This window comes from Platichthys flesus, chromosome 13 (assembly GCF_949316205.1).
Source record: "Platichthys flesus chromosome 13, fPlaFle2.1, whole genome shotgun sequence".
Classification (NCBI taxonomy): Eukaryota; Metazoa; Chordata; class Actinopteri; order Pleuronectiformes; family Pleuronectidae; genus Platichthys; species Platichthys flesus.
Window position 1 is genome coordinate 22,382,184 of NC_084957.1, and position 16,523 is coordinate 22,398,706.

General features: G+C 40.1%; 1 protein-coding gene across 1 annotated transcript in view; it reads left to right on the forward strand.

The window, feature by feature from the left end:
* The window catches only part of hecw2a (HECT, C2 and WW domain containing E3 ubiquitin protein ligase 2a), a 29,646-nt gene extending 13,663 nt beyond the window's left edge, over positions 1-15,983 (forward strand). Inside the window, exons 16-29 of the mRNA XM_062403455.1 lie at positions 2,486-2,588; positions 2,701-2,797; positions 3,012-3,095; positions 3,236-3,318; positions 4,527-4,647; positions 7,083-7,196; positions 7,741-7,893; positions 8,416-8,514; positions 9,575-9,704; positions 9,785-9,931; positions 11,082-11,196; positions 12,068-12,153; positions 12,396-12,508; positions 12,870-15,983. Of these exons, the coding sequence (XP_062259439.1) occupies positions 2,486-2,588; positions 2,701-2,797; positions 3,012-3,095; positions 3,236-3,318; positions 4,527-4,647; positions 7,083-7,196; positions 7,741-7,893; positions 8,416-8,514; positions 9,575-9,704; positions 9,785-9,931; positions 11,082-11,196; positions 12,068-12,153; positions 12,396-12,508; positions 12,870-12,981 (1,557 nt within the window). The 3' untranslated portion in view covers positions 12,982-15,983. The remainder of the gene's footprint in view (positions 1-2,485; positions 2,589-2,700; positions 2,798-3,011; positions 3,096-3,235; positions 3,319-4,526; positions 4,648-7,082; positions 7,197-7,740; positions 7,894-8,415; positions 8,515-9,574; positions 9,705-9,784; positions 9,932-11,081; positions 11,197-12,067; positions 12,154-12,395; positions 12,509-12,869) is intronic.
* Positions 15,984-16,523: the final 540 nt, after the last annotated feature.

Sequence of the window (16,523 nt, forward strand, 5' to 3'; positions counted from 1 at the left end):
CAGTATTTATAGAGGCTGGTTTGAAGGAGAGAACTGCTTAGTTGCTTTTTAAATTCTGCTGGGTTCCTGAGGTGAAGTCATCAGGCATAAAGTCAATGCTGGTGGAAGTGCAGGACTAGAAAAATTCACCCAATTTTGTTTCATATTTCCCATTTTTACTACTTGGAATTTGGAATTTACATCGGCCTTTAGTAAAATCAAATCTTACAGAATTTCAAGACTTAAAGGTTCAATGTGTAAGATGTAGGTGAAAGAAATATAATTTATAATAATCCTAGGGATGTTTTCACTAGTCTGTGTCATATAAATTGTACAAATTGTTGTTTTCTCTACCCTAGAAAGAAGAATTTATATATAAACACAGTATTAACTTAGAGCGGGTTCTCTCTAGAGTTTTATATAGTCCATGTTTTTACAGTAGCCCAGATTGGACAAACTAAACATCGTTTAGAATTTTTATGTCAAATGAAGGTTACCACAGGTTCTCATTCATTTTTTGAAGGGGAGGGTGAGATGAGGGGTGTTCAGCTGCAACATGCAAATTCACTACTAGATTTGACACATTGAGCCTTTAACCAGCAAATCCAGCTGCCTATGACTTGTCCTTCCACATATCTTACTCTATCAACTGGATGACTGAACCTTTTTCATATACTGCACACACTCTACTGCATATTAAATAATTGATTATTATGTTCATATCATAAGGAAGTGAAATGTACCACACCTCGTGCTCATACTGCTCCTGGCTCGTTCGTAGTTATCTCTTCCAAAGCTATATGATGAAATCAAAGCAAATGAAATCAATTGAAAGCTCAGGGATTAATTTGAGTGGTCGTCCTCTAACCATAAGCGTGCTGGTTCGATCCAAGTCTTGCCCTTTCTACGTGCCAAAGGGTTCTTGGACAAGATTCTGAACCCCAGATTGCCCCTTCTCATGGAGAAAGTGCTGCACATAGATGCACTGTATGACGGTGTGTGTGAATGTAAAACTGGACTGTAAACAGTTTGCGTGGTCATCAAGACTAGAAATGTGCTATATAAACACAGATTCATGTCTCTGTCAAATAAGTAGGGATATTAATAAGTAGTAATATCGCGGCTAAGCTCCCGAGCCAGACAGCACCCACTCACCAGTTTCATTGTTTTTTTTAGTATGAATAAAAACAACAAACATAGATTCCAATTAATCAATATAAATCATCCCGGCACATAACCTCTTTCCCAAAGCAGCTCAGGTCAGCTAAGCTCTGTCTCAGTTTCTCTCCATATTTCTCTTGTGAGTGTCTCTCAGTTTCTCTTCTCTCACTGCCACCTTTTAACCAGGGAGAGTGATTAGCTTTTGCTGCCTGTTCACCCCTGGAACGTGCAACATTATGGGTTCTGGTTAAGCTAATCAATTTTGTATAGTTGTCCTTCTAGTGAACCTTTGCTTCTTGTTGCATTCAAGCCTGTGGGAAAATGTTGATGTCAAGAAAAAATAGTTTGTTTCTTGACATCAAACATCAAACTGTCATCTAACTGTCAAACAGTACAGATTTACATTTAATTTCTAAATTAGCAGTTTACTTGACTCCCGAGTCCGATTTTCTGACAAACATAGTCTATAAATTCTTTGAAGATGCTTAAGAATACTTTTTCGCTGCCTTCTTAAATCTTAAACACTGAGCTGAACAATTATATCTTGTAACTTTATGACTCTTTTAAGCAAATTCAAATCACTGTAGATTTTGATGGGTATATTTTCATTCCATTCTGGTCTGAGCAAAACCACAGACACCTGATTAATAATAAGTTTATGTCAAAACCTATATGGGACAATTAGGCAGTATATATTCAAGGAATTTGTGTTTTAAGGGACATAAAGGAGAATAAGGGAATTCAAACGGACCTCAGCAGCAGGTACGTCAGTAATTTGATGTCTGAGGGAAACATGTTTAAAATCTGTTGGACTTTAGGTTTTATCAGACACACAGAAACTAGAAAGGTCAATAGATGAGGAAGAGAGCAACTGACGGGGAAATAGTGAGACAGCATCAGCCAATAAAAACGTTAGTAAGAGTGGTTAAAGAAAATAATAATGAAAATTGCCTAAGAAAACTATGTTACATACAGTACAGGAGCTCTGTGTTCACCACATCTCAAGATAGAAATAGCCACCTTACGTTTTCACACAATTGTACCTTTTCTTTTCTTGCCATATTCATGTTCTGCTCCATTGTCTTGTTGAGGAGTCACATGAGTGTCTGCTCTTCAACCAATATCTGTCGTATTAGTATTTCCTCATTAAATTAATAATTGAAACATTTAACATCCACACAATAATTTGAATTCAGCATTAATCTCCTCCATAATATACTTGAGAATCTAAATTGTTATTGTTGTTAAAGGATGAGAATATGCTTAGCTAACAGGTGTCAGGCTGTTGATGGTCCGCGTCAGAACTAGGATGCGACCTGAACTGTAGTGCCTCCTTTTGTCACAGGTAGTAGACGACTCTCGCCAAACCAACCCGCCAGCCATGCCCCGCCCCTCCAGCACTTTCAGTGGCTCCAGTCGGAGTCAGTTCCCCGATGTGGTGCCTGTCGGTGAGTCTGGCAGAATCCCATGTACATGTGCATAGATGCAAGCAGAAAGTGTAAACCTGCAGACACAAGACACAGTGCGCACATTCCTAATTGTCTTATCTTATTCCTCCAGCCTACAATGACAAGATAGTGGCATTTCTACGGCAAACCAACATCTTGGAGATACTGCAGGAAAGGCAACCCGAGCTCGCCAGGAACCATTCGCTCAAGTATGTTGAAATTTCTCTTGTTCTGTCTTCTGCTCAGTGTTTTCTGTCTTTCATTGCTTCCGTTTTTGTATTCTCCCCTTCCAGCCTTGTTCCCCTCCAGCACCTCCATTATCATCATCATCATCAGTCAACCTGAACCCACAGTTAACCTTTAATCCTAATGGATTGACCAGTTTACCCATTGACAAGTGTGTGTGTGTTTGTGTGTGTGCAGGGAGAAGGTCCAGTTTATTCGCAGTGAGGGCGTCAGTGGGTTGGCTCGTCTCTCTAGTGACGCTGACCTCGTCATGCTGCTGAGGTGAGTCCTCTGCATGTGTGTGGTTGTGAGGGGCTGATTCTTACTCACTTGGGAACATTATAATCAGTAATAACCCCAACACTTCCAATACAAATCGTAACTCTCCGTTTTTTCCACCTATGCTTTCCTGCTGTCTCCAGCCTGTTTGAGGAGGAGGTGATGTCATATGTGCCGCCGTTACTTCACCCAGGTTACTGCATCTCGTCTCCTCAGAGCTCCCCTGGTAAGTCTCTGTCTCACTCTGTCTGCACCAGGCATTCCGACTGCTGCAGCTTTATTGGCATGAGACTCTACCTCTCATCTTTATTAGATTCTTACTTGTTATGAAATTCCATGAGATTTGGTTTGCATTGTCTGATTAAATACAAGAAGCAATTCCACAGTACCATCATACTGTAAGACACAGAGCTTGATGTCTGGCTAAAATAAAACATGAGACCTGAATGTGCAATCACACAAGTAATCACACACCCTTCCCTTTCCCACCCACCTACCCTCTTCATAAAGACAGTTCATACAGCACATTGTCCACACTTAGCTCTGCCCTGTATTTTCAAATGAATATAGATATTTTTGAAATATCACAACACACTCATTTCATAATTACCTGAGAGATTTGGAGAAAAAATATCATATTAAAATGTACTGATGTACATTTAATTCTAACCCTATGAATAACCTCTTCATATGTGTTATCTGACCAGTGCTAGAAAACAACTGTATGTAGTTGTTCTGAATGGTCTCTCTTGAAGTGAAAAGCTTGCAATCATAGAGGTATGATTACTGTATTTGTCTCAGTGGAAATTTGGACATAAATTCATAGCGAGCATAAAAATACATACATACCTTGGTGGACACAATGTTGTTAGAACTATAGGGATACTGGTGAATACAATGTGACTCAGATGCACTAAATAATTATTAGAGAGCTGCTCACTTTCTTTCATCTGGCTACCTGACCATTCACTGATACCTGCTTCTATTCTTCAGCTCATCAGTCCCAGCTCATCTAGGTCTGTCTGGCCCTCTGTCCAGGCTCTCTATGCTCAGCCCCCTGCTTACCTTTAACTATTCAATGAGATTACAGACATTTAGATACAGTTGCAGAGATGCAGCTGTGAGCTGAAAAACAGGTTCTGTCTGTGTGTTTCTTTGAATAGTATGAAACAAAATACTAATCCAGGATTAACCTGCAATTTGTAGGCTATTTCAGATTCTTAGACTCCTCACCCATCAGGATTTAGCGTTTTTCCAATTGAGATCATTACATTATTTTATCTCCCTCTCCTTATATCTCTGCCCCCTTTTTCTTTTCTGTTTTGCCTATTGCTTGATGATTACTGTACATTTACTCCCCCATCTCTCTTTTTTTCTTTGAGTCTGTCGTTCGGTTTGCTAACGTTCCCTCTCTCGCTCTTGTTTATATCTCAGGCACTCAGCGGGCCAATGCTCGTGCTCCTGCTCCCTATAAGCGAGATTTTGAGGCTAAACTGAGAAACTTCTATCGAAAGCTGGAGACCAAAGGTTACGGCCAAGGACCAGGAAAAGTCAAGTATGTTTAAAATAATAAAAATAGCAATAATTCTTATGGCTGGTTCATTAACGTTTATTCATTTACTGTTTTAAGCGAACGGAAACACATAGAGCTATGTGTTTTCAGTGGTGGGTTGGAGAGCAGGAGATCACGAGTGCTGACATCGCTGTCTCATCATCCTTGACTGTCAAATGACTGCATTCAAAACCAAGGGGACTGTGGCAAACGGCGGTGCTACAGGGCTCTCCCACACACAGCCAGACACAAACATGGTGCTTTTCAGCGTACTTTATTAACTCAAAACAAAACTCTAAACCTAAAGTACCAGCACTTTCTGCAGGTTTCTTGGCTCCGTTCTGCTCAGTTTCTGTGTCTGTGACTCTCAGTCCTCTGTGACTCTCTTGTGTCTCAGTTCTGAGCCTCCTTGAGGTTTTAGACCTGAGGATCAATCAGCTAACAGCTCTAACCTGCACTGATTGATCCTCCGGTGTAGGTGAAGGCGCTCTCCCAGCCCCCTCAACTCCACAGGGACATTAGTTTGTTTGAAGGGAAGAATTTTTTTTCATGTCACATAGACCAGTGTTTAGATTTTTGAATATGTTAGACAGGTAAGCTTAACAGATTTAACTGATGAGTCTGTAAATATTTCACATTATTATTGTATCAACAAATCACAGGAAATGATCCAAGGCAACAATGACATGACATAGAACTCCTTTTTGACCACAAACTATTAAAAATATATCAGTGAATTACACTGTCGCTTCACTTACACACACAGTTACACACACACACACACACACACACACACACACACACATACACACAGACACACACACACATACACACACCAACCGATTGCCTGAAATACTGACTAGGGCACCAAATCTGCACTTTAAAATAGTCCCTAACAATAGGACTATAAATACTTACAGTACTCAACTATTTAAGGAAATTGCACGTTAGAAAAAATATATACATATTAAAACTATATATTTTTGACTTGTTTAAAAAAATAAGATGTTTGTCTTTTTATGGCCTTTAATGTTAATACCAGAGGTGGGACCAAGTCATTTTTTTGCAAGTCCCAAGTAAGTCTCAAGTCTTTGCCCTCAAGTCCCGAGTCAAGTCCCAAGTCAAGACAGGCAAGTCCCGAGTCAAGTCCAAAGTCAAGACTGACAAGTCTCAAGTCAAGTCCAAGTCCTGCAGTTTGAGTTTCGAGTCTTTTCGAGTCCTTTTGATCACTGAGTAATAATATATTTACACAGATCATGTATGCTTTTAAAATCTGTATTTATTTATTAAAACAAGTGCAATTGAAATTACAGAAAAAAAATTGTGCCAACATTGCACTTCCCTATTGCACTATTAACATTTAACTCATATTTTGCAAGAATATTCTTCATTTTAAACCACTCCTACAGAATGAGAGTGCAACTGTAATTATTTGTACAAAAGTGCTAACAACATAGTCCTGTCCTGTGTTTATCTCACGTCATATTGTCTGTGTGTGTGTGTACATGTGAGAAACATAACAAATACTTGAACATAACAATGAACAGGGTTGTGCTTTTTATATGACAGGGCCCTATGCTGCATTGCATTTGCAAAAGACCACATTGGCCAAAAGTCTGTCAGTCATTTGTGCACGATGGGGACGTAGTATGATTCCACCAAGTGCCGCTGCGAGCCATTTTGGTGCCCTAAGCATAACTCCTCTATGATTACGTTAAATAATCATCAATAAGTACAAACAAGAATAGTCAATCTTCTTTAACTTTTTTTGAGCAATTTAATATATCTCTTGTTCTGCCTTTTTTGTGATATACATGTCTAAAAGGTACCCAATATTTCTATATATATTGGGACGAGCACATGACCTGCTCTCGTGTCCTTTGTCGGCTGAAGCCGGACTTATGATACAACCAAACGCTCGGCTACATAATTATTATAACTATGATGATTTTTCAGTTGCTTTTTTTTTGGTGCCCCCTCAGGACTTGGTGCCCAACGCACAGCGCGTAGTGGGCGTTTTGGGAGCGGCGGCGCTGCACACACACACAGACGCACACAAACACGATGAAAGATACAGAGCGCTCCTTAATAACATACTTTTGAATCTTTGTGTTTTGGGGAAAAGAGCAAGTCTTATCAAGTCAAACGGCTCAAGTCCAAGTGAAGTCACGAGTCATTGATGTTGAAGTCCAAGTCCTGTTGCAAGTCTCTTTACAGTTTGTCAAGTCGAGTCTAAAGTCATCAAATTCATGACTCGAGTCTGACTCGAGTCCAAGTCATGTGACTCGAGTCCACACCTCTGGTTAATACACATGAACATAATAAACATACTCTAAAATTTAAATCCAAAACTGAAATAATATCAATTTTACTGTAAAGTAAAAACTGGGCTGCATATAATACTGTGTGTCTTCTTCTGTGTGTGTGTCCTCTCCCAGGCTGATCATACGGAGAGACCACCTTCTGGAGGACGCCTTTAACCAAGTCATGTGCTACTCCCGTAAAGACCTTCAGAGGAGTAAACTCTACGTCAGCTTTGTAGGGGAGGATGGGTGAGGATGACTTTTTCCCCCAGTTCATTTCCTTATCATGGTGTGGACAGTGCAGGTGTGAAATGTGTGTATTTCTCATCTGTTAGTGATCCAGGTGAACTTAACTGAGCATTCAATCTTAACTTGAGCTTCAGATCTTATCATTCTACAAACCTTGATAACATCACAGTAATTCCACCATCTTGTGGTGTAGTAGCAACTGGTGCAAGTGGGTGGGAAAAATAACCTCTTAATACAGATGATTAACAACATGTATACTGTGATTTTATAGGTGGTGGAATGAGTGATGATATGTGCTTTGCTGTCATCGTATAATCTTGTATCCTTTTATTGTTGCAAAGACCGAGGAGCAGATGGTTGTGGGGGTGTATCTTTGCTGAAACAAACACCAGTTGCTCAGATTTTGCTTTGACTATTTTCGTTGAAAGCTAAATCGTGTAGATAAATTGTACACTGTTCCTTGCAGTTGCTGAAGAATATTCATGCTTCCCTTCTCCTTCTGATGAGTATTTACTGTACATGTGTTATGATTCTTGTTTTGCAGACTGGACTACAGTGGGCCCTCCAGAGAGTTTTTCTTCTTGGTGTCCAGAGAACTGTTCAACCCGTACTACGGCCTGTTTGAATATTCGGCCAATGACACGTACACAGTGCAGATCAGCCCCATGTCGGCCTTTGTGGACAACCACCACGAGTGGTGAGGATTTCCTATGTTTGCTCTGTCGCTACAGTATCAGTCTGCCTGTCTGTCTATCCATCACATATTTGTTGAAGCTACACTTGCTGCTATACTGACTGTAAAGTGTTCATTTTAGCTGCTCTGACTGCTGTTGTGTTCCGATCCCAAAATAGAAGCAATTCTGCGGAAATTTGGATCAGCATTCCATGGCTCACCAGTCAATTTTTGCCTTAGTGACAGTGGTTGGATGGACAGATGGATTGATAAAAGATGGGATAGATGGATGATCAGACTGATAAATGGATGGACAGAAAACTACACTGGAAAATTATAATGCCTAGACTGGATGAAGAAGATTACAGATGTGGGTATTTAAGGCTGTCACATCATGGAAGAAACAAGTACACATTAGCCAACCAACGTCCATCCATATGAATCAGCAGAAGTAAAAGAGTCAACCTACTGCTACTCAAAGCAGGCTTCATTGCCGGATCTGGTGCTGGCTCATGAATTCTCCTGTGTTTCCTGTGCCGGATCTAGGTTCCGCTTCAGTGGGCGAATCCTGGGGCTGGCACTCGTCCACCAGTACCTGCTGGATGCCTTCTTTACCCGACCCTTCTACAAGGGGCTTCTTCGCATGTACGTCCCTCGGCCTACTTCTCTCTGTAATTGCTGTTCCTTTATAACTTGCAGGGCACCAACATTTCCAATTAGATCCCCTCCAAATGTCTCCTGTAATGGTTTGGGTTAGATGAGTGTTTCTCTAATAATAAGGCTTCTCCACCTCATCTACAAAATGGATCCTCTCTTTACTACACCATCACAGTGCAGATAAGCATTTATCAAACATATAGAAATGTATTTAAATACAAATTAATTTCCCAAAATGTATACATGACATCTACTTAAAATAATATACAATTGAAATATATATAAATGTAAAGAAATATAAGGACTATATATATATATATAGTGTTTTATTTACGCTATATATATAGTGTTTCATTTAATCTATTAATTACTTGAATTTGATTATTTATTTAAATATGTGTGTATATATATACACACACACATAAACGCATCCATGTATATATATTTAAACTCAAACTAACTAACCGTCTCCGTAGCAACAGTATACGTTCCGCTTATATCATCAAGAGTATGATGGCAAAGGTTTTACGCATCACACACATTTGCTGTGTGTTGGAAATCTGTGGACATAAAGATAACTTCCAATCATTTTAATTTCAGCTATAACATGTGACAAAGGAATAGGTCTGTAAATAAAATAAATGTATGTCAACACAGTAAAAACTGCCAAAAATTCTAAATATATTGGGAATATCTTGTGTTCAAAGTGTGCACGTCTCTCGATAAAACGTCAATTTAGTATAAAAAGTTTCAAATTAGAATGATCTGTTTTGCCCTCTACTTTAATTTACAATCTGTGTCGCAGCAAACATTTATCGCAGGATTGCACTCAATTTATTATCCTGATATGTAATAAATTTGTACAAACATATTTCCTGTCATGAATCACGTGATGTTATACTTTACTTGCACTTGAGGTACATCTGTTATACATCAGGTCATTGACCTTCAACCTCACTTCTTACAGTCAGCCATGGTTTATGAGTATGGCAGTCAATACGTATCTGACCCTGCTGTAAACTCTCTGTATCTGTCTGTGCTCGTGCAGCCCGTGTGAACTGAGTGACTTGGAGTTCCTGGATGAGGAGTTTCACCAGAGTCTTCAGTGGATGAAGGACAACGACATCGAAGACATGCTGGACCTCACTTTCACCGTCAATGAAGAGGTTTTTGGACAGGTAATGGAGTGATTGTTTAATTTCTTAATGAAAATAAATCTGCAGTTGAATCTAATGTTTCCATGCTTGTGATTATGCAGATTACCGAGAGAGAGCTGAAGCCGGGAGGGGCTGGTATCCCTGTGTCCGAGAAGAACAAGAAGGAGTACATTGAGCGAATGGTCAAGTGGCGTATAGAGAGAGGAGTGGCTCAGCAGACGGAGAGCCTGGTTCGAGGCTTTTACGAGGTAGAGCACATTTTATTTTGTCAGTGTTTAGAGACGTTACTGAGGTCATGAGGCTGTCTTAGTTGTGAAACAGGTAGGATTCATAGCACAGTAGAGGGACTGTTGATTGAGCACTTAAGTTGCTGAGAATTAAAGAACACATTTTTATTCAATGTATCTATATATTTTTTGGGGTTGTTAAATGGATTCTGTGGATGGTTTGAAATATCATGGTTCTCAAACTCTCCAGCACCAGAAGAGCTGCTACCTTGGTCTGATTTGTCTAATTCAGTGGGAGGGTCAGTGATGATCCCATAACGTTTCAAAGTTGTCGTTTTTTGCTGTTCTTATAATAAGTATTTCATTAAACATCAACATTATTAGTTTTAAGGTAACATGATGTTTAAATTATAGTGAAATAATAAACTTTTTCAACATGTGATGTGATGGTACAATTATATGAATAATTCTAGTATGTGGCTACCAAAAACACACACGCATCTCAACTACACAGTGACATTTGAGTTACTTGAGGTTACTCTTGTAACCTTGTGCTAACTTTTGTTGGTTAACCTCCAATGTAGGAGGGTAGAAATTAAGTATATAAATTAAAATAGATGGCTTAGTTTACTCATCTGTTTCATGTCTGTTATGATTCTAGTCAAAAGGTACTCTATTTTACAACAGACTGAATGTTTAGATATTGTGCACTGCTCAGTTTGGATGTAAGCGCATGTCTACAGTGGTCTGCTCAAACTCTGAAAAACAAAAATGTGTGTGTGTATTTGTGCTAGAGAGGTGGCATTATAGTGTAGGAGAATAGATGTGAGCTCTGATAGCCCCACAGTGGGACATGCTGTGAAAGCCCAGCCTGACAGAATGAACATAGTGTGGACTGTAAGGTGGACTGATGTTTAGAATGTAGAACAAACTCCAAAATCCCTTGTGTTGACAGATTACTGGGTCTTTGTGGGCTACATGTGTGCCAGTGTTACTTTGTAGGCTCTGGTTTACTCAACAAATCTAATTGACTGTCAACAAACTGATGGAAACTTTTCACCAGCAATGATTGTCCCCCAGCCAACTGTCTCTCCATGTGAGGACTGGGATAAATTATCCTCCTTTTGTTTATCCACGTGCTCATCAACTTGCACGTGTGTGTGTTTGTAAGGTGGTGGATGTGCGACTGGTGTCAGTGTTTGATGCCAGGGAGCTGGAGCTGGTGATTGCAGGCACTGCAGAGATCGACCTGGCAGACTGGAGGAACAACACAGAGTATAGAGGAGGTATGTGAATCTAGAGATCTATGTGCTGACAGCAACATGGGAAACTAGTGAATTCACTAGCATAACATGGCCCTTGTGCTGATGAATTAATTTACAGCTTGATCTGCAAATGTGACAACTGAACCTGTATTATGTATACTACATCCATAGTATGTTTTTTTTAAACTGAACCGATCTCAATCCATAAAAGTGTTTTTTTTTCTCTCTAAGTTTTTCTATTTCAGTTCTCAACTAGATTCAAACCTGCCGTTTTCCTGACATCTATAATTATGTACGAAAATATACTATTATTAACAGATGCAGATAACTGTCTTATCCACGGTCATCCTCCACAAAAGTTCCACTGAAATTCATTACTCCTACAATAAATGTAACATTATATGTCCCTTACTCATTAGTATTTTGGATCATTTGGATCCTTGATTTCAATAGATAATTTCACAATAATAATATTCAATCATTGTATCAGACTCTGCTGTGATGCACTGACCACCCGAAGCTTTGTTGGCAATTTTACTATTGTTTTACATGTCCTGCACAGTGCTCAGATGCAAGCGCCAGTGGCCGAAGCGTTTACAAGAGATCACATTAAAAGGCTTTTTAAAGGTTTGGCCAATACATTTGAAAAGCCGCCAGCAGCGGGAAGAGAACTCAAGCTGACATTTGGCCATGGCTCAGTGTGAGACTCTTTTAATAGAGGAATCGACTGAGACGGACAAAGCAGCTCAGCCCATTAAAGATTAAACAGCAGAGCCCATTCAAACAGCAAAGCCGAGAAATAGTGAGGCAGGAAAGAGGAGAGGAGCAAGGGACGGAGATCTTATTTGTTATTCATCTGACTCATGCACCATCATCATTTACCTCCCCCCAGGTTACCATGACAACCACATAGTGATTCGCTGGTTCTGGGCTGCTGTGGAGAGATTCAACAATGAGCAGAGGCTCAGGCTGCTGCAGGTAGGGCACGTGGATGAGTGCATGTACACAGACTGCCCCCGTGTGGAGGCCCGTTGCCTCAAGACGTTAGAGTGACTTTTGTTATCAAAAAGGAGTTTGCAATTGTTAGGCTTTCAGTGAAATTATTTTCTGTTGAATATATATTACTAAAATGATTAATTCATATTTAAGTCATGAATAACCAAATGTGTTAGGCTGCTGTTTTCATATTGATCTGACTTATGTGTCTTTCGTGTCTCTAGTTTGTGACAGGCACTTCCAGTATTCCTTACGAGGGTTTCGCCTCCCTACGGGGGAGCAATGGACCTCGCAGATTCTGTGTCGAGAAGTGGGGAAAAATCACCTCCTTACCCAGGTAGAGCTACTGTTTAATATGATAAACTAGTAAGTAAGTAATAGAATGAATATGATCCATGTAAAGCACAACTTTTGTGTTTGTATACATGACTAAACACTTCTTCACCAACCACTTTGTCTGGCAGCTCCTAATTATCTTCTGATCTCGCATGGATTCAAGTTTTTGGGTATTGGGATTCTATGAGTGTTTAGGAAATACTATGGCTCTGAAACTGTCCAGCACCCAAAGAGCTGCTACTTTGGTCTGATTTGTTTAAATCAGTGGGTGTGTCAAACAATTTTCATATTAACATGTTCTTTGTATTATTTGCTCTTCTGAGAATAACTGTTTGTTGTTGTTTACTTGTGTGTCTCTACAGGGCTCACACTTGCTTTAATCGTTTGGACCTCCCACCTTACCCGTCCTTCTCCATGCTCTACGAGAAGCTGGTCACTGCTGTAGAGGAAACGAGCACGTTCGGTTTGGAATAACCTCGACACAGCTCACATCCAGGTGTAACTTAAGACAGAGAAGCACCTGGACATCTCTGGAAGGACATGGAAAATAAAACTAATATCCTCAAATGGCAACTACCCACCCATGGATAACGCTGCAGTTTTTTTACAACTGTTTTTTCTTCACTCAGTAGACAGGATTCATTCCAATTCTCCGCCTTTCTCTTACATTTTTGACAGCGACCCATCACTTGGAAGAAAGATGGAGAATTGGAAAACAGAGCGAAAAGCCGTACAGTGCAGTTTCTTGTAGTCATGGTAACCTTTGTTCATTAAGCCAAGTGTGTGCTTTATCTCTTCAGTTAATGGCCTTGGTTACTGGATTTTTTAGCATCTCCCCTTCTCCTCCTCTTCCTCTTTCTCCCCCTGCAGCTCAGAGACAGCTGCTCGAAAACTACAACGCTCCCTTCTCCCTCCCTGGACCTCTAAACTGTGTCCTTCCTGCACTGAGGCTGCAGTGTCATAAACTATAGCACCCATAACACCCACCCAAACACTCACACACGTACAAAAACATGAGATATTTTGTAATTATTGAAGTGCAAACCAGTGTTTCTCCCAAGATTTTTTATCAGGTTGGAAAATATGACCTTCTCGACTTTTAAATGGGTGTTCAATGGAGCAGGAGAAACACTGGTGGGCACAAATACACAATCACACACACAAGGAAATAAACAAATACAAAGAAGTTGACAAAACAGAGACTGACAGTACCTGTTAACTGTTTTGATTCTCTCATAAGCATCAGTAATAAATGTGTGGACAGTGTCAGGGATGTTACCTTCACTACAGTAACATCAGAGCTCTTATTTGAGCAAGAGAGGTTAGGAAACATCAGACGCAGCCTTGTTTCTGGAAACAGTCAACAAGGACACCCAGTATCACACACACATACAGTACTATAGCATTATCCTTGCACCCTCCAGTTTATTTTCTTACAGTGTCACAGATGCACTCACTCCAGATACATGTACCGACACACTCCAGTCAGATGGAAATGCAGGGTTCCTGTCTTTCAATCTCTTCCACACATTTATCATGAGCGACCAATGCACTTTCTCTCCCACACAGACAGATGACACGTGCGCATGAGTATGACACACAAGGTCCTGCTCACTGATGCAATCGCCTCCCGTCCAGTGAAAGTGATGAATGTACCAAATCAGTGACTGAATGTATGAAACTCAAGGAACTCTGCTTGGCCCCCGAGGAAGGGGAATTTCACACGGGCTGGGGAGGAAACACAAAGTTGGATGTGAAGTGAAGAGAAATGAATTATGACGCAGTTGCTTGAGGAAGGAGAGGGCACTTGACCCGATGTTGGCACCGGATTAGACCTTGTTAGCTGAAAGACACAAACCTGGTGTCAACCTAGGTTCCTGTTCAGAGTGCAGCGGTGGGATATTTTTAGTACCTCTTGGGTTTTCCCAACTGTAAAATGAAATTTCACAAGGGATGCTATTTTATGTCTGACCAGATCCTTGTGTGTCACTAATCAAAGACGATGAAACTGTAGAAGCTACAGGTTAAGTTTCTTTTACAGATATCAACACAAGGGGGCAGTAAAGTATGCTAAAGCAAAGAGGCAGTGATTTGTCTGTGCTGAATGACCTGACCAGGTGTGAGGATGTAGTTGTCAGGAAAAAGAACTGACCTTTATGGCTGTGCGGATATTATATTTTAGAAGTTTTGTCATGACAGACAATAGTTTTGTCTTTAAAGCCAGTGATATAACATTTCTGTAAGTGCACTACCATACCCCAAGGGACCCTTTCACTTCTCTCAAACACTTTCCTACGTGCAAACAAAAACACACACACATTTTCTATGGGGTGCATGCAAGATTACACCTACTGTAAAAAGTCCTGTTGGAGCTTAAACACAGGGGCTGGAATAATGGTGATGAGCCCCACATGTGATGCAAGATGTGGGGGCAGACTTTTGTATCCCAGCCCCCTTTCCCAGCCCAATACTGCATGTGGGATCTTCTTGGCCAGCTCTGTGAGCTGAGCCAGGGCAGAAACCCCTAGATGGCGTTGTGTTATAGCTTGATATTGCATGCTGAAATAGTGCAACACACTGTCCTTACTAGCTTTTTTTGCATGAGGATATTGCTACCCATTCAGAAAAAAAGGAGTGAGGGAGTTAGTGAAGTTGTGTCACTTTGGTTGTGGCGCTTACTTGATGCATGCGGCCTTATGCTTACCTGCCACTGTCATACCTTGAGTGTAGAGCTCACAGGAACAAGGTGTGGGAAATCGGTGCTTCAGTCACTTAGTTTTAGCTCTGATAATTGACAATGTGTGACTGCAATCGTTTGTTTTCTCGATGACAGTGTAATGGCGAGTATCTTGGCAGCATGTTTCAAAAATGTTGTTACTTTCATATGTGCACGTCTGCCTATCTTAGTAATAGGTCGATGGTTATGTTTCATTGCTCATGAATCAGTGATGAATCGGTGGGGCTGTTTTGATTTTGTGAAATGTGCGAGCACATGTACGTGTACCATGTGTGCGGTCCTGTTTGTCTCTTTGTATATAACTGTATATGTATGTCTGTCCTGTTGTGTGTATAAATATATATTTTGCACCGAATGTACCAAAGGTTTGGGGCTTTCAAAGTCGACCATTAGGCCTGCTCTCTATTTCACTATGTCTCACACACACACATCCTGCTCCTGGCTCCTAACAAATCCTGAAAGAACGTCACTACATGTTTGCTTGAAAAGCAGATTTCCGGCATGGGCAACATTGCTTCACGTTAGCATAGACATTACTTGGTCAGTTGGACATTTTCCATAATGATGCTAATCTGCTGCAAAAGACTGGTAAAACTGGTTACTTGCTTCACAGTCACATTTTCTTCTTTCTTAGTACATTTCTGACGGGACCCGGTTCCACTTTTCTGATTTCCACTCTATGCAAAGCTCCTGTGTGTGTGTCTCCATTTCACCCCAATGATTGTAATAAAAGAGAACAAATGGCAAATTTTGATTAACGATATATGACCCTGATTTATAGACGATGAGGATTTTGTACAGAATGAATGTGTAAATAACAAAACGTATTATCACTAAAGTACATTATGAAACAAAGTTTATAAGTAAACCATTTTTAACCATTTTAATTAATTTCCCTCTTCTTAACTAAACAACCCACCCCTAAATCCAGGGTTCTAACCTGCTCCAGCCAAATATGTAAAAAAAAAATATATATATAAATCTTTAACATTTGTAGAAATATATATTATAAAAATATACTACTATTTATCTCTCCCAACATATACTTATATATTTGTGTTTGCATGGTGCTTGGTGGAGTCTATGAGTAGGATGCTGAGGTCAGTGTAAAGTTTCTCCAGATGCTTTGCCAAATGTATATAAATGCACATGTGCACAGCAGTTCAGGAAAAGATGAAATGTTAGAAATGGAAAATGAAGAATACTCATACTAAGGTAAAACCACATACTAAGACATACTATGAAGTGTTAACCACATTTAAAATGTGTTGGATATGTG